Source organism: Giraffa tippelskirchi, chromosome 4, assembly GCF_054371585.1.
Source record: "Giraffa tippelskirchi isolate mGirTip1 chromosome 4, T2T-mGirTip1v1.2.pri, whole genome shotgun sequence".
Lineage (NCBI taxonomy): Eukaryota > Metazoa > Chordata > Mammalia > Artiodactyla > Giraffidae > Giraffa > Giraffa tippelskirchi.
The window spans coordinates 133,534,621-133,556,833 of record NC_137278.1 but is presented as its reverse complement, the minus strand read 5'-3'; the positions used below and the strand labels follow the sequence as shown (position 1 = coordinate 133,556,833).

At 54.0% G+C, this 22,213-nt stretch overlaps 2 protein-coding genes across 9 annotated transcripts in view; one reads left to right on the top strand and one right to left on the bottom strand.

Annotated features, from left to right (window-relative positions):
- Positions 1-1,486: 1,486 nt before the first annotated feature.
- On the top strand, positions 1,487-7,131 carry TMEM106C (transmembrane protein 106C). 6 transcript variants are annotated; one of them, XM_081589111.1, is made up of 8 exons: positions 1,487-1,515; positions 2,085-2,296; positions 3,444-3,507; positions 4,011-4,170; positions 4,260-4,400; positions 4,833-4,882; positions 5,483-5,536; positions 6,398-7,131. In XM_081589111.1, exons 2-8 carry the CDS (start codon positions 2,113-2,115, stop codon positions 6,492-6,494), a joined length of 750 nt encoding a protein of 249 aa, XP_081445237.1. In that variant the 5' UTR covers positions 1,487-1,515; positions 2,085-2,112; the 3' UTR covers positions 6,495-7,131. The 6 variants fall into 6 exon arrangements, with proteins under 6 accessions (XP_081445237.1, XP_081445236.1, XP_081445235.1 ...); XM_081589110.1 differs by having other exon boundaries at positions 1,487-1,519; XM_081589109.1 differs by having other exon boundaries at positions 1,487-1,594.
- A 4,843-nt stretch (positions 7,132-11,974) lies between these two features.
- The window catches only part of COL2A1 (collagen type II alpha 1 chain), a 30,354-nt gene continuing 20,115 nt past the window's right edge, over positions 11,975-22,213 (bottom strand). For all 3 annotated transcript variants that reach the window (XM_081589108.1, XM_081589106.1, XM_081589107.1), the window contains 25 exons: positions 22,025-22,078; positions 21,787-21,840; positions 21,515-21,559; positions 21,215-21,313; positions 20,926-21,033; positions 20,575-20,628; positions 20,225-20,278; positions 19,781-19,834; positions 19,393-19,446; positions 19,035-19,142; positions 18,493-18,546; positions 18,018-18,071; positions 17,261-17,422; positions 16,905-17,012; positions 16,606-16,713; positions 16,285-16,338; positions 16,051-16,158; positions 15,779-15,832; positions 15,506-15,613; positions 15,174-15,227; positions 14,616-14,723; positions 13,965-14,253; positions 13,351-13,538; positions 12,794-13,036; positions 11,975-12,327 (listed from right to left, as the gene is read on the bottom strand). In XM_081589108.1, coding sequence (XP_081445234.1) covers positions 12,181-12,327; positions 12,794-13,036; positions 13,351-13,538; positions 13,965-14,253; positions 14,616-14,723; positions 15,174-15,227; positions 15,506-15,613; positions 15,779-15,832; positions 16,051-16,158; positions 16,285-16,338; positions 16,606-16,713; positions 16,905-17,012; positions 17,261-17,422; positions 18,018-18,071; positions 18,493-18,546; positions 19,035-19,142; positions 19,393-19,446; positions 19,781-19,834; positions 20,225-20,278; positions 20,575-20,628; positions 20,926-21,033; positions 21,215-21,313; positions 21,515-21,559; positions 21,787-21,840; positions 22,025-22,078 — 2,523 coding nt within the window. In that variant the 3' untranslated portion in view covers positions 11,975-12,180. The remainder of the gene's footprint in view (positions 12,328-12,793; positions 13,037-13,350; positions 13,539-13,964; positions 14,254-14,615; positions 14,724-15,173; positions 15,228-15,505; positions 15,614-15,778; positions 15,833-16,050; positions 16,159-16,284; positions 16,339-16,605; positions 16,714-16,904; positions 17,013-17,260; positions 17,423-18,017; positions 18,072-18,492; positions 18,547-19,034; positions 19,143-19,392; positions 19,447-19,780; positions 19,835-20,224; positions 20,279-20,574; positions 20,629-20,925; positions 21,034-21,214; positions 21,314-21,514; positions 21,560-21,786; positions 21,841-22,024; positions 22,079-22,213) is intronic.

The window sequence follows — 22,213 nt, the reverse complement described above, 5'->3', positions numbered from 1 at the left end:
TGTAGGACTCTCAGGCCCTCAAAATCTGATCACCTTCCATATCTGATTGGATTGCTTGTCCTCCTCCAAGCCCCAGGTGATGTCTAATCACCATGGCCTGTCTTTAGCAAGAATCCTGTTGGGTCTGTTTAGCCAGGATTCCCCTTACCCATGATGCTGTCTCTTAGTAATTTTCCATCCACTGACCCTCACCTGCTCCTTGGCTCTAAGTTCCCACTTGCCCTGCTGTATTCAGACTTGAGCCCAATCTCTCCGCCCCAGGGCAAGACCCCATTGGTAGCAGCCGTCCTACACCCATCACTGTATCCCCCCCCCCTTGAATAAAGTCTGCCTTACTGTCTTCAGCGTGTCACTCAGTTCTTTTCTTTAACATTTCTCACTCTAAATGTTCTGTGGGCTGACTGTGACCAGTAGTTGGCAGGTGGCTAGACAGCAGCAGGGACATCAGCCCTCCTCACAAGAGAAGGAGGAGAGAGGGATGGAGGTGGCACGAAGCTCACAGGTCGCTATTTTCACTTCCCATTGCAGGGCACGCCCCCAGCTCCGAATCTCTTCTCTCCCCAGCATCATCTTTATAATTTCATGCGGTTAATGTATGCTTCGGAGAAGGAAATTGCAACCCACTCCAGTATTCTTGCCTGGAGAATCCTGTGGACAGGGGAGCCTGGTGGGCTGCTGTCCATGGGGTCGCACAGAGTCGGACATGACTGAAGCGACTTAGCAGCAGCAGCAGCAACCGATGTTCTTGCCTGGAGAATCCTGTGGACGGAGCAGCCTGGTGGACTGATGTTCGTGGGGTCACACAGAGTCGGACACGACTGAAGTGACTCAGCATGCATGCATGCATTGGAGAAGGAAACGGCAACCCACTCCAGTATTCTTGCCTGGAGAATCCCAGGGACAGAGGAGCCTGGTGGGCTGCCATCTATGGGGTCGCACAGAGTCGGACACGACTGAAGCGACTTAGCAGCAGCAGCAGCAGCAGCAATGTCTGCTTCTGCGGCAGGTGAAGCTCAACCAGGCAGTCTCTACAGAGAAACTCGCCCTTTAAAAAGTGTCCTCTAACCCCTCATGTGCATGGTGTGTGTGTGTGTGTGTGTGTGTGTGTGTCTGTCTGTCTGTCTCTAGGGCTGAGGACGCCCTGAAACAGGTTGAGGGCAGGTTCTGTGATGCATGTTTCTACCCTCAGCGTCTACACAACTCCTGTGCTCAAAGACTAGCTGAGAATGGTTTTGGCTGCCAGCGCTTTCCGCCTCCCTCTTCATCTGGAACTTTCACTGGCATCTTTCCCGGTGTTTCTGGGGGACCGCGGAGCATCTCCACTGGTCCACCAGCTTCAAGCCCCGAGCGGCGCTGCTCCCCACCCCGCCCCGCTCGCCTCTCTCTGCTGCCCTCTATCGGCGCCGCCAGCTGGGCGTCGAAGAGCGCACGCGCGCGCTCACGCCGGCGTCCCCGAGCTGGCTTGCGCACCTAGTGCATGCGCACCGAGAGCGTGCAGCTCTAAACACCCGAGAGGCAGGTAAACCCGCAGCGTCCGGCGGGTGGCAGGGGGGTCCGGCCCGGAGAGGAGCTGCCGGGAGTTCGTGTCCTGCAGGTCTGGGGTCTTCGATGTTCGCTCCCGCCTGGGCGACTCTGGTGGGCTCGGAGCGCGCTTTTTGACAAGGGGCGTGAACTGAGCCCGCCTCCTGGAGCTGGGGGCGGAAGACAGTGGGGACTCTCTGAGGCCTGTTATTAATTTGGGGCTTGTTGTTTATCCGGGAAGGTATTTTTTTCCAGGAAGACACAGAGTTTGCAAGTAGCAGACAGGAGGGGTGAGCCTGGACCTCGTGGGAGCTGGGGTGCCCCGATTCCCGGGGCGATGAGGAGCTGGGCAGATAGGCAAATGCGGCCCCTGTTCCCCCAGGCTGTGTGTCGAGAGTCGGTGGTGGGTTAGGGAGCCGTGGTAGAAAAGGAGGGGCCTGGTAGAAATTGTGCAGGTGTTCAGGATCACACTCGGGAGGGGAATTTGGTCATTTTTGTGTTACACTTTTCTCATAGAGATGCACAGCCAGTAACACGCACTCACTTGCCTCTTTGCATCCTAGGACATGACACAAGGCGCACATCCTGGCCATGGGGTCCCCTCATTCCACCTATGCTCACCAGCCTTTCAGCAAGCGAAGGAAAGCAGATGACACTGAGGATTCTCTGGCTGAACGGGAGCAGCAGGAGGCCATTGCTCAGTTCCCCTATGTGGAGTTCACCGGGCGAGATAGCATTACCTGTCTCACGTGTCAGGGGACAGGCTACATTCCAGGTGAGAATCTTTGGTGATCATGGTAAAAGGTGATTCCTCAAGGAGAATCCCAGAGTACCCACAAGACTTCTCCTTTCTCCCAGACTGAACTTTTTTCCTTGCAGCAGTACCACGGTCATAGACCATGCCCTGAGCAGGAGCCAGCTCAGCTGGATTGATAAACTTGGGCAGGTTCCACAGCTTCTCTGCGTTTCCTGATATTTGAAAGCCTTACTTTTGTTCACTTTCACTCTTCTGTTTCTTGTTTTCTTGGTTTGGAACACGTGGTTTACTCTACATTCTGCAGTTTGATGACAGGTACATTTCTTCATTGCTGGCACTCAGGGCCTGGCATGGCTTTGTGGGGGAGGAGGAGCAGACACCATCTTGGAAGCTTCTATTCAAGGAAGCAGATAGTGAATCTTTAACAACCTAAGGTCTGAAAAAAAAATCAAGTCGGGGGAGAAAAACATGCCTAGGACTGGAGCCTGGATTGGGTAGAGAATTATCTATCACTGAGTTGGCTCTCAAAAAGTCTTAGCAGCTTAGATGGAGAGTCACAGAGATTTAAAGCTAGTAAAAACCTTAGAAATCATTCAATCCAAAACCTTCATATTATAGATATCCAAAACCTTCATATTATAGATGAGGACACAATGGCCTAGAGAGGTAATGACTTACCCAAGGCTAGGCAGCAGTTTCTAACCATGCCTCAGCTCAAGGCCATGCAGTAAAGCCAGAACAAGATCCGAGATTGCTTCTTCTTCTTAATATTTATTTATTTGGTTGCGCTGGGTCTCAGTTGCGGCATGCAGCATCTTTAATTGTGGCATGTGGAATCTCGTTCCCTGACCAGGGATAGAACCTGGGCCCCGTGCATTGGGAGCACCCAGTCTCAGTCACTGAACCATCAGGGAAGTCCCGAGATCCTAGATTTCTCAGCTTCCATGTCACCGCTCTGGCAGCACTGATGGATGTTTTGTAATTTGTAGCACTCTCTACAGATTTATTTGTTGCTTGTTCGTGAGACCCAACATGTGAAACTGGTATCTTAGAAACAAATAATCCCGGACAAATATATGTTGTGGCAGGCTACTGTGTATGTGAAGGAAAGTACTGTCACACGTGGGATTTATTTAACCAAAATTGTCAATTGTTTCTTTTCTAGAGCAAGTTAATGAGTTGGTGGCTTTGATCCCTCACAGCGATCAGCGGTTGCGTCCTCAGAGAACGTGAGTCATCTGAGTCTCACATGTTAATGCCTACAGCAGTCCCTAGTCTCTTTTTTTCTGTGTATGAATGCCAGTTCACTTTTTGAAAATGTTATCTGTTCTTGTAAAATTCCCCACTTCCTTTAATACTTTTTGCTCAAGCAAGATGTCTCTGCCCTGATCGCAATCTGAGAAAGGAAACTTGGAGCTAGAAACATTCTGAGGGCCGAGGCTCGAGTGCAGGAGCTGAATTGGAAGGAATTGGAGAAGAGGGTGTCTGGCAGGGGAAGAGATGTTTGTGTCCACACAGCTCCTCTCATCAGCTTCTTTTCCCAGATTGCAGACAGCATTCAGAGGGCTTTGAAAGGCTTCTCCCGCTCTACCCCTTCTTGCTGGTTTGTGATTCCTGGCCTTGTGCACTTTCTTGTCCCGCCCCTCCTCGTTCCTGGTTTTGCATTTTATCTCAACTCCTTGGACCTTCATATCTGACTCCCTGGGTTGGTTGTGTGCTTTGTCATTTGCAGTAAGCAATATGTCCTCCTGTCTATCCTGCTCTGCCTCCTGGCATCTGGTTTGGTGGTTTTCTTCCTGTTTCCACATTCAGTCCTCGTGGATGATGATGGCATCAAAGTGGTGAAAGTCACATTTAATGAGCAGAGGTCCCTTGTCATCCTCGCCATCACGGTAAGATTAGGGCCACCCTTCCTGGGTTGTGCACCTGCAAGTCTTATACCCAGAACACTTAACGTGTTTCCTCACTTGCACTGACGCAGGCCACCCTGAAAATTAGAAACTCCAACTTCTACTCTGTGGCAGTAACCAGCCTGTCCAGTGAGGTTCAGTACATGAACACCGTGGTTGGGTCGTACATGACAACTAACATCTCCCTCATTCCACCTCGGAGCGAGCACCTGGTATGCCTGCTTTTAGGAGCCTGGCCCTGCTGGGCTGTGAAATGCTGTTGCCTCATCCCTCTCCTCTCCCTCTCCTCATTTCTACTTGTAGGAACTAGTTGATGAGGAAGATCTGACAAGCTCTGTAATTATGAAAAATTAGGGAAAAAGTCAGCTAAGAATTAAGTGTTACAGAAACAAGAATTTGTAGGAGAAAACAGTTCACCAACAATCAAGAAGAGGCCTTATGATAATCTGGGGCCCATTGACCTCTCAAAAGGGAAGAGGTGGGAAGTTTTGTTAGAGGCTCATGGTCTTAGGATTAGTGACAATCTGGGGGAAATATTTTATATGTGATAGAAGAATGCTCTCAGGTTCTTTGGTTGCTAGTAATAGAACTCTTCTGTGTCAAGCTTGCCTGGCCACAGACTGACTCTGGTGACTTGTTTTCAGGTGAATTTTACCGCGAAGGCCGAGATGGGAGGACCATATTCCTATGTGTAGTAAGGACAGTGTTCTCTATGTGTGTGCATTTTATGGGATGAAAGGGGTTCAGAGTTGAGCTCAATTAAGGGGAGCTGGTCCTGCCTAAAGTTCCAGCCTTTTAGCCTGTGGGTTTGCTATCTTGCGATTTTTTTGGAGGATGTGTTATTTGATATGTGACTCAAGTGCTCAGAAACCCACTCCAGTATTCTTGCCTGGAGAATCCTAGGAACGGGGGAGCCTGGTGGGCTCCCGTCTATGGGGTCGCACAGAGTTGGACACGACTGAAGCGACTTAGCAGCAAGTGCTCAGATTTCTGAAAAGAGAACATTAGACCACTAGAAATGTTTCCAAACTCCAGAATTTTGTGATGGGCATTGAAAAAAAAAAAACCAAGAAGATAGTGATGTGGGAGGATGGAAGGACACTGTGGGGACTCGGAACCAGTGAGCTGGGACAGTGCTTAGGCCAGGAGGGCAGGTGTGCTGGGGAAGCACCCAGGTGGGGCTGACTCCTCCTCAGTTTGACAGTGTAACTCAGCATTCCTGCTGATTCTCCTTTTTTAAAAAAAAAAACAAAAAACACCTAAACTGACCATTTCTCTGTTTGTTGTTTGACAGCTTCTTCTGCACGTTACCCTATAGTGGAGTGCACAGCATAGTGGTCTTCATTCGGTATGTTGCTCATTTCGTTGTGCCCAGGGCCTGGACTCTCAGGCCACGTGAGCTGGCCAGCTTTGCTCGAGAGAGCCTGTGGGACCCACAAGGCAAAGAGGTTATGCTGGATGCACTGTAGGTGCAGCCACGGCAGAGCCTTGCTGTCCTTTAGATGCGGTGTCCAAGTCCCTGTCACCAGTCACCAGACTCATAGGAAGCAATTAGATAAAGAATTTTTCCATGAAATGGGGTCAAGTTGTGTGAGTGCTTTAGAATTCTCATGGGACTAGTAAAGAGGAGAAAAGCTTTCTCAAGGCGTAAGCTCAGGGCATCCAGCCAGACTTACTCTCTAACCACACAAATTACCACATGTCATGGACCTGTAGGGTTATTTTTAGGATCATGACAATTAAATTTGCAAGTGACAAGGGTCTGCTGCGGACATTTGAAATATGAGGGTTTAGAGCAGGGTTTTTTAGCCTTGTTACTGTTGACATTTTGGGCCAGACAGTTCTTTGTTGTGAGGGGCTGTTCCGTGCATTGTAGGATGTTTTACAGCATCCCTGGCCCTTACCTGCTAGAGGCTTACCTCCTCCCCCGCTCAGCTGTAACAACCCCAAATGTCTAGACACTGCCAGAAGTTCCCTGTGGGGTAAAAATGTCCCCAGCTGAGAACTACTTATTTAGAAGGTCATCTCAGGGCACAGTGTCTCTGGGGATATGAAAAGATCCTCTGACTTCCTGGTTGTGTAACCATGAAGACATGCATCTGAGACCTGTGTGTTATCGCCTGAGCTTGCAAGAATTTATTTGGGCAATCTCTCTTACTTAATTTATCTCAGAAACAGAATTAATTCTTCTCAGTTTTCTTTTCCCTAGAACTTCGGTGAAGATTTCCTACATTGGCCATGTGACCCAGAGCTCCTTGGAGACACATCACTATGTGGATTGTGGAATAAATTCCACAGCTGTTTAGAAACTGCTCTCGGTTCTTCCATGGCAGCACCTGTCAGAAGAGACACAGCTTCTCTTCCCGGGACCTGAGCCCTGTACCTGCCCCAAGTGGTAGAACCAGAGGAGAAATTGATTCTCTCAATCCCCAGCCACTTGGGAGTAAAAGTCCTCCTTGTAGCACCATTGACCTTTCTCAGAACCAGCAGGATCACTGCCTAGCACCTAGCCTATGCCAAGCCAATAGTAGGCACTCAAAGAAGGTTTGAAGAGTTTAATTGAGATCTTTTCAGCTGTTTGGGAGGGGGGGTTGGTGTTATAAATTGAAATCATACTACGGTTCTAGGTTATCAGACGATACAATGATATGGAACTAGGACTGTCAGTGCAGCTGCAGAAAGGGCCTCCTCACAGAAGAGGCAGCAGGGAGGGAGCATTTGAATACATTGAAGAAGAAAGCACAGACTATTCAACATGTGAACGTTTTTCATCTGTTTCCAAATGCCTAGGAACTTTATTTTTAAAAAAAACTTTTTTTTTTCTGTAGAAAGTTAAAATTGTTTTTACTAAGAGTCTATGTGGGGTGTAATTTACCCTTCAGCAATTGGCTGGAACATGGATTGGGGAGTTTGGTAAAAAAAATAAACCCTGCTTTTGATTCATCTGTGTCACCTCTGATTTCCTGCATGTCTCAAGTAGGCACCTCTGGGGGACCGTAGAACAGTTGCCTGTGAAGTGGATCAGCACAGGATGGGAAGGGAAGAGAAGCCCTCTGGCTGTGAGCTCCTGTCACCGAAAGCAGCCTTCTGCCAGGGAAGCCTCGCTCTTGTCCGTCTGCCTCTGGTGGTGTCTGGCTGTCCTAGTGCTGTTTTAATGCCCCCTGGAGGTTGGAAGAGGTAGCGCCATGGTGCCTGAGAGGTGAGAAGCTGCTTCTCTGAGGAGGAATAGTAGTAGTAGTGGCAGTCGCTCAGTCGTGTCCATCTCTTTGCGATCCCATGGACCATAGCCCACCAGGCTCCTCTGTCCATGGGATTCTCCAGGCAAGAATACTGGAGTGGGTTGCCATTTCCTTCTCCAGAGGATCTTCCCAAGCCAGGGATCAAACCTGGGTCTGCCTGCACTGCAGGCAGATTCTTTACCGTCTGAGGAGGAATAACTTGCTGATTAAGAGGACCTGGTGTGAAGTTGCGGGTTTCTTGAACTTTTCCACCGTCTCAGCCACTGCAGAGCAGGCTCCAGCCCCAGGAGGGCAGAGCATCTGGGGGAAGCTTGAGTAGTCGGTTTCAGAACTCCGCTAAGATAGGCTCCAGCTCCTTCACGTACTCAGGAAATCCCTAACAACAGTAGGTGGTGGCTGGGGGTCTGTTTTTTTGCCCCCATTCCCATAGCTTGATTTTCAGTATTAATGATTTTTGCACTCTAAGTCTTTAGATGAGGCTAAATTTCCTAGCTGTTTGGCTGATTCTGACCATGATGAAAGTGAAGCCGCTCGGTCATGTCCAACTCTTTGCGACCCCATGGACTGTAGCCTATCAGGCTTCTCCATCCGTGGGATTTTCCAGGCAAGAGTACTGGAGCGTGTTGCCATTTCCTTCTCCAGGGGATCTTCCCAACCCAGGGATCGAACCCGGGTCTCCCGCACTGTAGGCAGATGCTTTTACCTTCTGAGCCACCAGGGAAGCCCTCTGACCATGATAGTGTAACCCAAAAGCTGAGTTTCCCTGTTAACCTGAATCCTTTAACGGTCTCTGTGTACATGATGATGATGACTGTTCTCTGTGTAAATGATGAAACATGACTTGTATGGAGGCACATGTACACCAGTTTTGAGAACATGCCCTAAATACTTGAAGATGTTCAATTGCTTCATTTTTTTCTTTTTCCATTTTCCAAACAGCCTCCAGCATATTTTTCGTGTGATTCTCAAAAAGCTACTCCTATTGGTACTTCAGTTTTGAGTAACTTTTTGTGACCGTGTGCCTCAATAGCATTTCTTGCACCTCAACATTATCTTTAAATGCAGATATAATGTTCAAATGAGAGCAGTTATATTTTTAAACATAAATAAGTCTGATCTAATGATGATATAAACTCTCATATCTGTTTATATCCTCAGTATCCCATCCTGCACTGTGGGATGCTCTCTGTTAATACTTGAACAAATGCATATAGAATTTGCTCTCGGCAATGCCAAAATAGAGGAAGTGGTTGGCTCAGGTGCCATTGCCATTACCTTTGTGTTAGTACTAGATTGAGATTTGCAAGGAATGTGTTTCTTTTTAAAATTTTATTAAAGTATAGTTGATTTACAATTTGTGTTAATTTCTGCTGTGCAACAAAGTGATTCAGTTATGCATATATATATATATATTTTTTTCATATTCTTTCCCATTATGCTTTATCACAGGATATTGACTTTAGTTCCCTGTGCTATGCCATAGAAACTTATTGTTTATCCATCCTATATATAATTGTTTGCACCTTAATTCCAAACTCCCAATTGTTCCCTCCCCTCCTTCCCTCCCTCTTGTCAGCCACAAGTCTATTCTCTATGTCTGTGAATCTTTTTTTTCTGTTTCATAAGTATGTTCATTTGTGTTGTACTTTAGACTCCACATTTAAGTGATATATGGTATTTGTCTTTCTGACTTTCTTCATTTAATTTCTGGGTCCATCTGTGTTGCTGCACATGGCATTGTTTTATTCTTTTTTATGGCTGAGTAATATTACCATATATTCCATGTGAGATATATACACACACACAGACATACACATAGCACACCTTCTTTATCCATTGATCTGTTGATGGACATTTAGGTTGTTTCCATGTCTTGACTGCTGTAAATAGAGCTGCTGTGAGCTATCTTTTGTGTGTGTATCTTTTGGAGTTACAGTTTTGGCCATTTACTCAGGAGTGGGATGCTGGATCATACAGCTACTCTATTTCCAGTTTTTTTGAAGAACTTTCATAATGTCTTCCATAGTGGCTGTACCAATTTACATTCCCACCAATAGTGTAGGAGGGTTCCTTTTTCTCCACACCCTCTTCCACATTTATTATTTGTAGACTTGTTAATGATGGCCATTGTGACCAGTGTGAGGTGGTACCTCTTTGTAGTTTTGGTTTGTATTTCTCTAATAATGATGTTGAGTATCTTTTCATGTGTCTATTGGCCACCTGTATGTCTTCTTTGGAGAAATGTCTATTTAGTTCTTCTGCCTATTTTTCCAGTTGGGTTGGTTTTTGTTGTTATTTAAGTGTATGAGCTGTTTGTGTATTTTGGAACTTAAGCCCTTGTCAGTTTCATTGTTTGCAAATATTTTCTCTCAGTCCATAAGTTGTCTTTTTGTTTTGTTTATGGTTTCTTTTGCTGTGCAAAAGCTTATAGGTTTGATGAGGTCCCAAACCACAAGAACACTATGCACAATTATATGCCAACAATACCAGGTCCCTTATAGGCTACAGTATACCCCCACTATCTGTTCTGCAACACTAGTTACTCCAAAGCAGGATCCCTGAGACCTCTAGGTCAACTGTCCTGCTAGGGTTTCTAGCCCCAGATGTGAAACAAATTATTGAAAGAATCAGTCCGTTTGTAAAAGTTCTGCATGAATCTAGGGGTCCTAAATATTCCTCTGGGCAAAAATAACCCTTATTCTTTGCCTTTTAAAGTAAGATTCTTCACCACCTCAAGTTTCATTCTATGTTTCTTCTCTTGTTTAGAAGAGGAAACTATTTTAGAAGTTGGTCTATGATGTACCCAGGATCTTGAGTAAGTCTTCACTGGAGTCAGACTCCTGGGTTCCACGCAGTGCCAAAAACTAAAACCCTTTGAGGCTGGACACTTTCATAGAGATGAGGAAGCTCCAGAAAGGGACAATAACCTGACTGAGGACTACAGCTAGTCAGTCAGGTTTGTCCACCCAGTCCTGCTGGGGTCAAAATGTTATTTGAGAGGTTATTGTGCCTGGAGAGACCTTCTGCCTTTCCTGGGTGCATTAGGGATCATGGGAATCAGTCCAAGCCTCTGGCCCAGTTTAAGACAAGGGGGCAGTAATACTGCATTGCAGCACTGCCGCCAAGGGTGGTTTTGATCTGACCGCAGATGCAGGGCTTTCTGTCCTGCTGCTTCTCTTCCCTTGAGCTCCACCTTCTGGTCCATTCATCAGTTACCTATGCAGCAGCTGCTATTATTTCTAGGTTTTAACTGGGTCCCCGGGAAATGGGTGGGCTGCGAGGGATCAACTTGATATCCTGGTGCACATGGGACCCCTCTTACCAGGGTCTGAGCTGATGGTTGGGATCTACTGAGCCATTGTAGAGTAAGTAGCTCTGATTCCACCATGGCCAGTGAAGTGAGCCAAGGGGCAGGATGGGCTTTGAGTGTGGCTGACAGGTTAGAACCAAACTCAACTATCAGCTCCACCTGTGGTCTGAGGAAGTTTTCATAAGCACCTGTGTACCTCTCCACACTGCCCCCATTAGCTCTTTTGGTATTTAGAAGTGTTGTTTAAATTATGAGAGAGCTCTTCTAATTATGTTTGCATTGTACCCTTTTAGTTTGTCATCCACCAGCCCCCTCTAGTGGAAAAGGTGTCCACTTCCTTATTTTTTGCCCCACATACACAAGTCTTTGAAAAGCAAGAAGTGGAAGGCTGTCCATTCATAAGCCCACAGTTGAGAAGACATCTGTGGAAGCTTCAAGTGCCAGCCCAGGAAGTGAGGAATAGGGGCCAGGAAAAAGGAATAAGGAGTGAGTGTTTAGCCCTAACACTTTTCCTTGAACTAAAGTCTTAGGGAAAGACAGATAAGTAGGTCAGCAAGATTGTCTGATTATGTGCACTTATGGGCCTCTGTGGATTCACTCCCCTCCCTACATCGTGCACTCCCCTCCCCACCTCCTCCTATGGAGCATCTCTGATCTCTCCCCAGTAGCAGGATGCAGCCTGCCCCCCCCATTCCCCATTCGAGCTCAGAGCGTATCTCTCCTCTTGCACTAATCCGCCCTGGAGGTATGCCCGGGTTTTATGCTCAAGAACAAGCCCCTCCACCTCCGCCTCGCGCCTCCCTTCCCAAACCTTGGGTCTCTGTTTCTCGTTCACCCCTGGGCTCCACTCAGTGCCAGGGGTTACGAAAAAAGGCAAATTTGTGTGAGGGGGCTAAACCAGGCAGTGTGGCTTCAGTCAAGAGAAGGCCTGAGGACAGCTGTTTTGTCCTGCCCACAGAATCCAGGACTCGTGGAAAATAAATAAAGCACAAAGCACAAGCCAGTATGTACTTTCCAATAATCTTTTTGTTTTTAATATCAATTGACATTTTAAAAAATACAGAGGTGTTTGACACAGAATAGCACCATTGTGTAGGACACACACAGTTCCTGCGCCCGGCACCTGCAGGGGGCCTCTTGCCTGGGCTGGGGGGCAGTCACTCAGGGGGCGTTTGACTCACACCAGTTAGTTTCCTGTCTCTGCCTTGACCCAAAGGTCTTACAGGAAGACAATAAATAAATAGAACACCGAGATTTTATTTTGCAGTCTGCCCAGTTCAGGTCTCTTAGAGAGGGGAGCAAAGTCCGAACTGTGAGAGGGTGGGATGAATGGGCATCAGGTCAGGTCAGCCATTCAGTGCAGAGTCCTAGAGTGACTGGGATTGGAAAGTACTTGGGTCCTTTGGGTTTGCAATGGATTGTGTTGGTCCTGGGTTCGGGTTTTTACAAGAAGCAGACAGGCCCTATGTCCACACCGAATTCCTGCTCGGGCCCTCCTATGTCCATGGGTGCAATGTCAATGATGGGGAGACGTGAGGTCTTCTGTGACCGGTACTCGATCATAGTCTTGCCCCACTTACCGGTGTGTTTCTAGGGGGGAACAAGAGGAGAGTCAGTGGATGCCCTGTGATTGGGAAAACCGAGCATCACAGAACACCAAGTGCAGAACACTCTGGGGGGCTCTATTTCTCTTATGGATTGACCTCCACCTCAACTCCAGACTCTAGTTCTCAGCAGCAGAGCCTCCCCCGGCCCCCGCCCTTCTCCTCCCCATCCCCTACAGTGAGCACCCCAACTGCAAGGGCAGAGGCCCTCACACATTGCATGACTGTTCCTACAAGTCACTGGATACACTGAGCTGAGGGAGGGGAGGAGACAGAACCGACAAGCTCCTCTTCCCCAGCTGTCGCTGGTGTGTCGTGCCTACACAGCGCCTTACATGTGTGCCCCTTTAGGACCACGATGCCTGCTGTGGACCAGCCCTCAGGCTGCTCCAGCCTGACCCCTGGGCCCCGGGAAGCTCTCTCTCTTTGGCGGCCCAGGCCGCCTGACTCACCGTGCAGCCATCCATCAGAACGGTGTATGTGAACCTGCTGTTGCCCTCAGCCCGGATCTCCACGTCATTGGAGCCCTGGATGAGCAGAGCCTTCTTGAGGTTGCCAGCAGCTTCGTCCAGGTAGGCAATGCTGTTCTTGCAGTGGTAGGTGATGTTCTGGGAGCCCTCGGTGGACAGCAGGCGCAGGAAGGTCATCTGGACGTTGGCGGTGTTGGGAGCCAGGTTGTCATCTCCGTAGCTGAACTGTGAGGATGGAGAGCAGTGGCATGAGGCCCGGGGATGGGGGCTGCCAGCTGACCGGGGTGAGGAGGAGCTGAAGGGGGAGGGGTCCCCGGGAAGACACTTTTGCTTCCAGAAAGTGGAGAAGGCCTCCGAGGACCTCTTCCTCCACCTCTAAATGGGGGGGAAAATCCTCTCTCTCCTCTTTCCTTCCTCTTAAGCCCCATCTCTCACCCAGAACTGGTGGGAATGTGAGCAAGGTGCTGAAAACTCCCCAGAAGAAAGCAGAGGGAGGTTTTGAGGCACCGTCCATGGCCTAGAGCAAGTGGGGGACTCACATGGAAGCCACCGTTGATGGTTTCTCCAAACCAGATGTGTTTCTTGTCCTTGCTCTTGCTGCTCCACCAGTTCTTCTTGGGAACGCTGGCCGGGTTGGGGTAGACGCAGGTCTCGCCAGTTTCCATGTTGCAGAAAACCTTCATGGCATCCAGGGTGCAGCCCTGGTTGGGGTCGATCCAGTAGTCTCCTGCAGCGGGGAGGCAACAGCCCATTGGGGCTCAGCTAGGCACAGACACATGCTCCCGAGAGGGCCAGGCCTGCCTGGAGTGACAGACAGGCCTACGGGGACACCCAGGGGGAGAGGAGCAGGGTGTGAGGGCCACATGCAGCCAAAGGGAGGGGAGAAGGAGGGAACGGGCGAGGGGAACGTCCAGGGCTAAACAGGGGTGCGAGCAGAAGGGCAGGCTCAGGGCCAGCCTGTGGATGCAACTTGACCCTGACGTCACTTCTGCCGTGTGGCCACGGCAGGACAGGGCCAAGGCTGCAGTTTCTCTGCCGTGAGATGTGGGGTGCAGGGGGACACCCATGCTAGACCCTTCCAGGTCTGACTCTGTTCTGAGTGGGGCTGGGTCCAGGGGGCTGACTGCCTGCTGTCTGTGGTGGGGGTCCTCACCGCTCTTCCACTCAGGGTGGCAGAGTTTCAGGTCTCGGCAAGTGCGAGCTGGGTTCTTGCGGGACCCCTCAGGGCTGCGGAGGCTCTCGATCTGGTTGTTGAGGGACTTGAGTGTGGCGTCCACCTCGGCATCATGCTGTCTCAGGTTGCCAGCTGCCTCGTCGGCCCGCATGTACTGCAGGGGGTCGGGGCCCTTCTCTCTCTGGCCGAGGCCAGCAAAGGCGGACATGTCGATGCCAGGGCCGGGGGGGCCAGGAGGGCCAGGGGGTCCAGGGTTTCCAGGAGGACCCTGCAGCAGGAAACAGAGAAATTAGCCAGGAATGACAGGGACGCCGCCCTTCCTGTGTCCATCCCCGCCTTCTAGAATGTACTATCAATAGAATGTCTTTTTCCCAGTCCCATGAGTTGGGGATGTGTGTGTACGTGCAATGGGAGAGGACCAAGAAAACTACAGAATGCTCCTCATTCTTTCATTAGTCCCTCTCTTCTGTTTCCCGTGGACCCTCTGAACCTCCAGGGGGCTTCCAGGATAAAGGGTGCTGTCACATTAGCTGTAGGTGGACACCCCGAAAGAAGCCCTTAGCATCAGAGAGCTCCAGCCTTCCAGTGCTGGGAGGGCCCCACGCAGCAGGCCGGGGTCTGCACACTCACAGCAGGGCCAGTCTCGCCAGAACGTCCACGGGGCCCAGGAGGTCCAATGGGGCCAGGGATTCCATTAGCACCATCTTTGCCAGAGGGACCGACGGGGCCAGGAGGACCCTGCAGACCAGGAGAGAGGTAGGCAGTAAGGAAAGAGCATCAACAAAGGGAAGGTTGGGGACAAGCTGGGGTTGGGGAGGGGGCCCTGCAAGCACTAGCCACTCTGTTCCCGATTTTCCTCACTTCTCAGTAACGGAACCCCACGCTGGCCCGTGTGTCACCGAGAACCAGCAGGGTGGCCTCACAGCTTTCCTACCCTCCTACAATCCTCTCTGTAAGCCCTTGTTCCCAGGGGGTGCTATCTGACAGCCGAAAGCCGCTCGTATGTTCATCCTGGGGTCTCAGGTTCTTCTCTGGCCACATTCTCACCAAGCTGGTCCCACCTCTGCTGCCCAGTGAGGCTCCCTGAGGCCAAGGCTTCCCTGGAAGCAGCCACACTCCCCTCCTCCTCAGACAACTGCCCAGCGCCCCAGCTCCACCCTGAGGGAGGGCTCACTCCCTCTCACTCACTCTGGGGCCAGAAGGACCTGCAGGACCGGAAGCACCCTGGTCTCCAGAAGGACCCTGTGTGGAAGGAAGAGGCCAAGGTCAGAGGTCAGCACAGACGGGCCCCAGGCTGGGAGGCCTTCTTGAATGGGTATATACATCGGGAGCTGGCTGGACATGTATCTGCTCCCCCAGGCCCACGCCACTTCCACGTGCTCCTCCCTCTGACCCGGAGGTAGGTCCAGGCCTGGACATTTCTTAGGATCATCCCAAGTCACTTCAGCAGCCTGGGAAATTCAAGTGGTCCCTGCGGAGCGGGAGGCCCTGGGGAGCCAAGCACAGACAACAGCACTCACAGGGGGGCCGGGCAGACCCTGCAGACCGGTGAAGCCACGGTGTCCCTTCAGTCCCCTCTCGCCAGCCTCTCCAGTTTCTCCTTTGTCACCTCGGGGGCCTTGAGGGCCCTGGGAACGAGACACACAGACACAGGTTGGGTCAGCTCAGCCCAGAGAAAGAGCCCTCTGCAGGCTTCACCTGAGCCAAGGAGCCCCAGGTCCCTGCAGCGTGGCCCCCCTCCGCCCCCCACAGCCTGCCCGTCAGGACCCAGCATAGGGCACTCAGATACTCACTGGCATTCCCCGGGCTCCAGCAGGTCCTGCGGGTCCCATGGGGCCTTGTGCACCCTGTGGGGAGAGTAGGGGAAACGTCAGCAGCCGAGGCAGAGATGGCCCACTTCTGCGTCTGCCCACGGGCTGGGCACCGAGGCAGCTGCTCCACAACCCAGACCCAGGGTTGTCCCCGGAGGCCTGGGGCAGGGCAGGGGAGGGTGGGAGGTGGAGGAGCTCCCTGCCCACCTGGCCACCCTCCTGCACCATGGGTTTTACTGACTCAAGATACTCACAGCTTCTCCTCGGTCTCCCTGCTTGCCAACTGGGCCAGCGGGGCCAGGAGATCCAGGGGGCCCGGGGGCTCCAGGGGCACCCGCGGCGCCAGTCTCTCCACGGTCACCCTATCAGGAGAGAGGTCCCAGGTTCAGAGAGGAATTTCCAGAGGAGGCAAGGAGGGACGTGGCTCTGACCCCGACCCTGCCAGGCCGACGAAGTGTCCTTCCCACCCCACCTGAAGAGACACTCACCTTGACTCCAGCCGCGCCATCTCTGCCAGGGGGGCCGTCAGCACCGGGACTTCCCTGTGCAAAGGGGAGGAGACACCATCAGAGCTGCCCACCATCCCCATCCTCCATCAGAAGTCCAGGTTCATTCCCCTCCGCCCAGCCAAAGCTTTCCCACCTAGCTTCCTCCTGCTGCCCTCCCGTGCACCCAGCTCTTAGTCTCCCTAGCCTTCTCTCTCCCGTCATGACCTTCCCACTGCATCTGGGCACTTGGGCTTGGCCCGCCCTGTCACCGCCCCCCACCTCCAGGGCTCCTCTGTCCCCACAGTGGGACCCACTGCTCACCTCACGTCCAGGCTCACCAGCAGGACCAGTCAGGCCAGGAGGACCCACGGGACCAGGGGGACCTCGGTCTCCAGATGCTCCAGGGGCTCCCTGCTTGCCAGGCTCACCCTGCGGACAGCAACAAGGTGGGTGAGTGTGCGCTCCGAGGCCCCTCTCAGCCCTTCCAGGAAGACAGCTGACGATGAGTTTGTTCCAAGGGTGCAGAGCAGGTGGCCGGGCCACCAAGAACACCCAGTGAAGACCATCCACCTGAGCCAGGCTGGGCCGGCTCGCCTGGAGGAAGGGGCATCCCCACTTACCGAGGGGCCGGGGAGACCGGGGAATCCTCGCTCACCACGCTGTCCAGGCAGACCAACAATGCCCCTCTGACCAGCCAGACCCTGAGGACCTGGAGGACCGTCGGGACCCTGAGGGAGGAGAGGAAGGAGGTGAGAACTTGAGAAGTGACATGCAGCCGCCTCCCATCTGTGCTGCGGCCAGCTGCCCACTGCGGGGGTCAGGGTCAGCATTCCTCCTGCCCTGCAGGGCACTTTCTGCAGCACCCCCCATGCCCTCCTGGCAGCCCCACAGCCCTGCTCCCCCCAACTCCAGGCTCTGGGAGCCCATGCCCTTTGCACCCCTTTCCCAGGGACCTTGACCCTGGGGTGGGACTTACAGAAGGACCATCATCTCCAGGCTCTCCCTTCTCGCCAGGGGGTCCAGCAGGACCCTGGAGGCCAGGGTCACCAGCTCGGCCAGGGGGGCCACTGTCTCCTCGAGCACCTTTAGGACCATCTTTTCCAGAAGGACCAGGAGGACCGGGGGGTCCAGGGTTGCCCTAGGAGAAGCAGAACACAGGAAGTGAGAATTCTTCTTACCCTTCTCCATCCCTCCAGGCTGCCATGACCCTCTGGGGGCTTCCTCCACAGTAAGGGCAGCTTGACCCCCTTGGTCTACCTCTTCCATCTTCGCTCCACATGAGCTCTGGACAGCCAGCCTGGTTTCTCCAGCCGCTGCACACTCTCCCTGTTCTGACTCTCCTGCTTCCTTCCCTATGGCCTCACTCCCACCACCAGTCCTCAAGGAACTGCTCTAGCCTCGATCCCCTCAGCCCGGAGCCTCTGTGCCTACCCCCCTGCACTTGACAGTGTTGGTGAGCCCGATGACTTATCATCTCTCCTCCCTCCACTGTAAGTTCCCTAAGGGCAAGATGCAGACTTTCTCATAAAGCACAGTGTGTTCAAGAAATGCGTGTCCACGGTGAAGCGGAGCCAGAAGCCCCATGGCCAGCGAAAGGGCCCCACGGTCAGTTAACTGCTCCTCCCAGGTGTGGGCCTGGGCACAAGATGTGCATGGGGTTGGGCCAGACTCTGTGACCCCTGCCTGTGCCTCCTGCTAGGGGTAAGGTAGAGTCCAGCTGGGGCGGCACTCACATTGGAGCCTGGGGGTCCAACGCGGCCAGCAGCTCCGGGGAATCCGGTGGCTCCCTATGTGAGGAGAGGGGAGACTCAGCACCTTGGACCCTCAGGAGGCCCCAGAATCAAAGGTGGGGGGGTGGTCTCACAGGCTGGGGTGGAAAGGGGCAAGGGGCTGTACAGCAGCCAGGGGAGTTAGAACGGCAGAAAGGGACCCCGGGGTGTGGCCACTGTCTCTCACTGCGGCAGCTTCTTGCCTCTGCAGGGGAGGATTGGACTGGGGCATTCAGACTTTAGGGGCATCCTCTCTCCCACCTGGCTGTGGGATGGGTGGGGGCAAAAGTGGGTGAGAAGGAAGGAGGTGGGGTGCAGCCTTTGGGGCCAAGCCTTCCCTGTGAGGCCTTGGGTGGGTGTGAGAGAAGCTGCCACTGCCCCCCCAACCCCAGTGCCCTCCACCGGGCCCAGCGACAGTGGGGACGGGGGCCCGACTTACCGGGGGCCCTTGAGCACCTCGGGCTCCTTTAGGACCAGTCACACCAGTAGGACCCTAAGGAGGAAGGAGGGAGACAGTGAGGCCCAGTCGTCCTGACCACAGACTCCTGAGAGCTGGGACCACAAAGATGCAGCTTTGTCAGCATGAACATCCCAGCCTGGAGAAGCTATCACAGGCGGGCCTGCTACCCTGATCAATAGAAGACTCATGTTCTAGGAGATCTTGGGAGGAGAAACCCATTAGGCTCAACCAGGGTCTCCCAGGAGACTGGCTGCTCCATCCTGAGCTGTATGTATACATCTGCGTTCCCTCCCCCAGCCCCCACCACGCACCCACACCCATGACAAGGAAAGCCAGTGTAGCGTAGCTCCTTGAACCTTCCATCCCTGAGTACAAACTCCTCCCTCCTGCAGCCTCTGCCCTCCACCGTGGCTGCAGCAGCCAGGCCTCCCAGCCACCTTTGGCCTGCTCAGGCCCCTCGCCCTGCACCCAGCCTCCCTGTCCTGTGGGGTCAGCTCCCAGGGGAGCTCAGTTTTACCCACCTGAGGCCCAGGAGCTCCAGAGGGGCCCTGAGGACCGGGGGCACCCGCATCACCTTTCTGGCCAGCCTCTCCTTGTTCACCTTTGGCACCAGGCTGGCCGTCAGCACCCTGGCCAGGGAAGAAGGAAGCCACTGAGTGGGGGGCAACAACTCCTCCCAAAGGACCAGAGACTCTGCGTGAGTGTGTGTCCACCCTGGGTCTGAGCGCCTGCTCTGAGGTCGGACTGTCACATCGGTGTGGAGGGAAAGGAGCCATTCCCCTCTTTAAGCCCTGTCCCTCCCTCCCCCGCAGGCTGGGGAATGATGCGGAGCTGACCAGAGTAGAAGGTGTGGCAGGGAAGGTGGACAGAGATACTCACAGGGGGACCGGCGAATCCAGCAGGCCCAGGGGGGCCAGTCTCTCCACGTTCGCCCTGTGAGGAAAGAGGCCCGGAGAGCAGAGGCTCAGCTGCCTGCCTGCTCAGTTCCCCTCCTGGGAGCCCAGAGCCTACCCTGCCCCAGTCTACTGCTCAGTAACCCCCAGAGAAAAGGGGTCAGGGAGCTCCATCCTAAACAAACCGAACCAGGTCAGAAGGCCTCCTGTGGCCAGAGGGTCTGGGGACCTGAAGGCCCTCCACCGTGATCACATCATGGGAGGGAGGTGTGTGCCTTCTCCCTTTCCTTTCTCATCTCTCCTCCCATCCCCAGACCCAAGCTGCAGGGAGGGAGCCACACCCCTGCAGGGCCAGGCTCCGGGCAGATACTCACCGGGGCACCTCGAGCACCAGCAGTTCCAGCAGGACCAGGGGGTCCAACTTCTCCCTAAGGTGTGGGGGGACAAAAGCCAGAGATGAAGGGTGTGGATTCAGAGGCGGCCCTTCCAGAGCAAAGTGCACCCAGGAAGCAGCCCTGACGGCGGGCAGGGGCTCCGGTCTCCCCAGCGACCCGCAGCCTGTTTTCTCCTTGCTTCAGCCACACCTGCATCCTCCTCAGGGCCTCGAGAAAGACACCTGTGCCCCACCCCTCTGCTTCTCTCAATGGCGCGCACCGCCAGGACTCTGCTGCTAAGAAGGCCTCCACCCTCACTCCTTACAGCAGTTGGAGAGGAGAAGGGTGACAGCTGTTGATCGAGGGGAGGAGAGAGCAGTCTTTGGCAGGAGGTGAGAAGGCGATTTGATGGGGGCAGAGTGAAGAAAAGGGTCCACGACTCACCTTCTCACCGTTGGCACCGGCTGGGCCAGGGGGGCCAATGGGGCCAGTCAGACCCTGGGAAGAGAAGGCCGAGTGAGGGCCGGGAGAGGCAGCCAGGGACGCGGTGCCCAGCAGGGAGCCTGGGGTCCCCACACCCAGGGAACCTTGGTGTGTCCTTCCATGGCCCCCATAACACCCTCTTACCCAGGGGTCCCAGTGTTGACAAGGAAGTCCCTGCGGATGCCCAGCCCACACAACTGAGACAGGACCAGGGACCACGCTCACACACGGCCCCTCTGTCCCGAGTGCATGGGATCCCTGCATCCATCCCCATCCCAACCCCGGGGAGCCTGCCACCAGCATCCACTTACTCGTCCACCGTCCTTCCCGGGGGCGCCCTCGGGCCCTTTCTCACCAACATCACCCTGTGGAATACAGAACACGGGCCATCTCAGGGAGGCACTCCAAGACCCCCTTTGCCAGCTCAGTGTCCTCCTTGAATGGGGTTCCGAACGGGGTTCAGAGCCTGGCCAAGAGGGGTTTTCTGTGGTCTCAGGGTGGGTGACGAGGAGTAAGAGAAGTGAGAGGGAGGGATATGTCAGGGGATGATGTCACTAAAGGTCAAACAGCCATGGAGGGGCCTCTACGTTCCTCAAAAGGGTGACTGGGTGCCGTGGGGAGCGGAAGGGAGTGGGGGGAGGCCTGCTCAGCCTGGTACTCACCCTGTCTCCCTTGGGTCCAGCGATACCAGCTGCTCCCCTCTCACCGGGCATGCCCTGCAGACCTGGAGGGCCCTGAGCCCCAGGGGGGCCAGCTGGGCCAGCTGCGCCCTGTGGGGGAGAGGACTCTGTGGTGGGCAGCTCCTTCTCTGGGCCCCCCCAAGCCCACTTTCCTCCTCTTCTTCCTCTGCCCAGGCCCCTCTGGGTCTCACCCTCTATCCCTCCCTCCTTCCATCTTCATCCCCCAAGCCCCCTCGCCTTCCACCCAGAGGACCACACCCGCCTCACTCACTTTTGGACCATCGGTGCCAGGAGTGCCAGGGAGGCCTCGGGGCCCCTGGAGGCCCTGGGAACCGGGGGAGCCACGTTCTCCTGGGAAACCTCGTTCACCCTGGAGCAGAGACACCACGGAGCAGTCAGGCAGAGGCCGGAAGAGAATGGAGAGCCAGGGAGAAGCAGGGAGGGAGGAGCGGAGCTGAATTGGGTGGATGGGGGGGGGGGAGGCACCAGGACCCGGGGCTGCGCTTCTGCTGGGACAGGCAGGCAGAACCGCTCAGAGAGGCCACTTGGGAATGGCCAACGGGACACTCACCCTGGGACCCACGAGGCCGGGAGCTCCAGCTTCACCAGGAACGCCCTGAAGATCAAAGAAGAATGTGAGAGAGCAAGGTTTTTCTGTCCCGGAGCCTTGGCCAAGCAGCCCTCTTGCTACTGCTGAGCTCAGACTGTGGAGAGCTGGGCTGTGGGTCCCAGACCCTCCCTGCTTCACTGGGCTCCTTGTTCCTCCTCCTGCCCTTGCCTCCTGGGCATCAGAATAGCCTTCCCACCTAAACAGGCTGCAGGTTCACAGAGCCACATACTCACCTGGTCACCTGGTTTTCCACCTTCACCTGGGGGGCCGGGAGGGCCAGGAAGTCCCTAGAAGCCAAGGTGACTTAGTTAGGAAAGGAGTGAGGTTGCTGCCCCACCCTCTGGGGAGGCCAGCACAGGGCAAAAGTTGGGGTGCAGGAAAGACCCATCCCCTGGCCCCCATCAAGGGGGCGCTGCTGCCACCCCACAGCCCTGGAGAGAGAATAAACAGGAAGCCGGTCCAGTCACCTACCTGGAACCCAGATGGCCCAGGAGCACCCTGCTCGCCTCGTTCACCAGCTGGTCCCTGCAGAGGAAGACAATGGTGAGCTGAGCCAGCTTCTGGAGAGCCTGGGCACCACATCCAGGGCTAGAGGGGCCAGGGGGCCACCCACGGCAGGCAACACCACCCTCACTGCCCACTGTTCTCCCACCAGTGAGT

What these genes read in the sequence shown, in the direction of transcription:
- TMEM106C (XM_081589111.1), top strand. Translation starts at nt 2,113, where the DNA reads ATGGGGTCCCCTCATTCCACCTATGCTCACCAGCCTTTCAGCAAGCGA. An exon ending in GGGGACAGGCTACATTCCAG is followed by an intron (nt 2,297 to 3,443) that starts GTGAGAATCTTT and finishes TTTCTTTTCTAG; the next exon opens with AGCAAGTTAATGAGTTGGTG. An exon ending in AGCATAGTGGTCTTCATTCG is followed by an intron (nt 5,537 to 6,397) that starts GTATGTTGCTCA and finishes TCTTTTCCCTAG; the next exon opens with AACTTCGGTGAAGATTTCCT.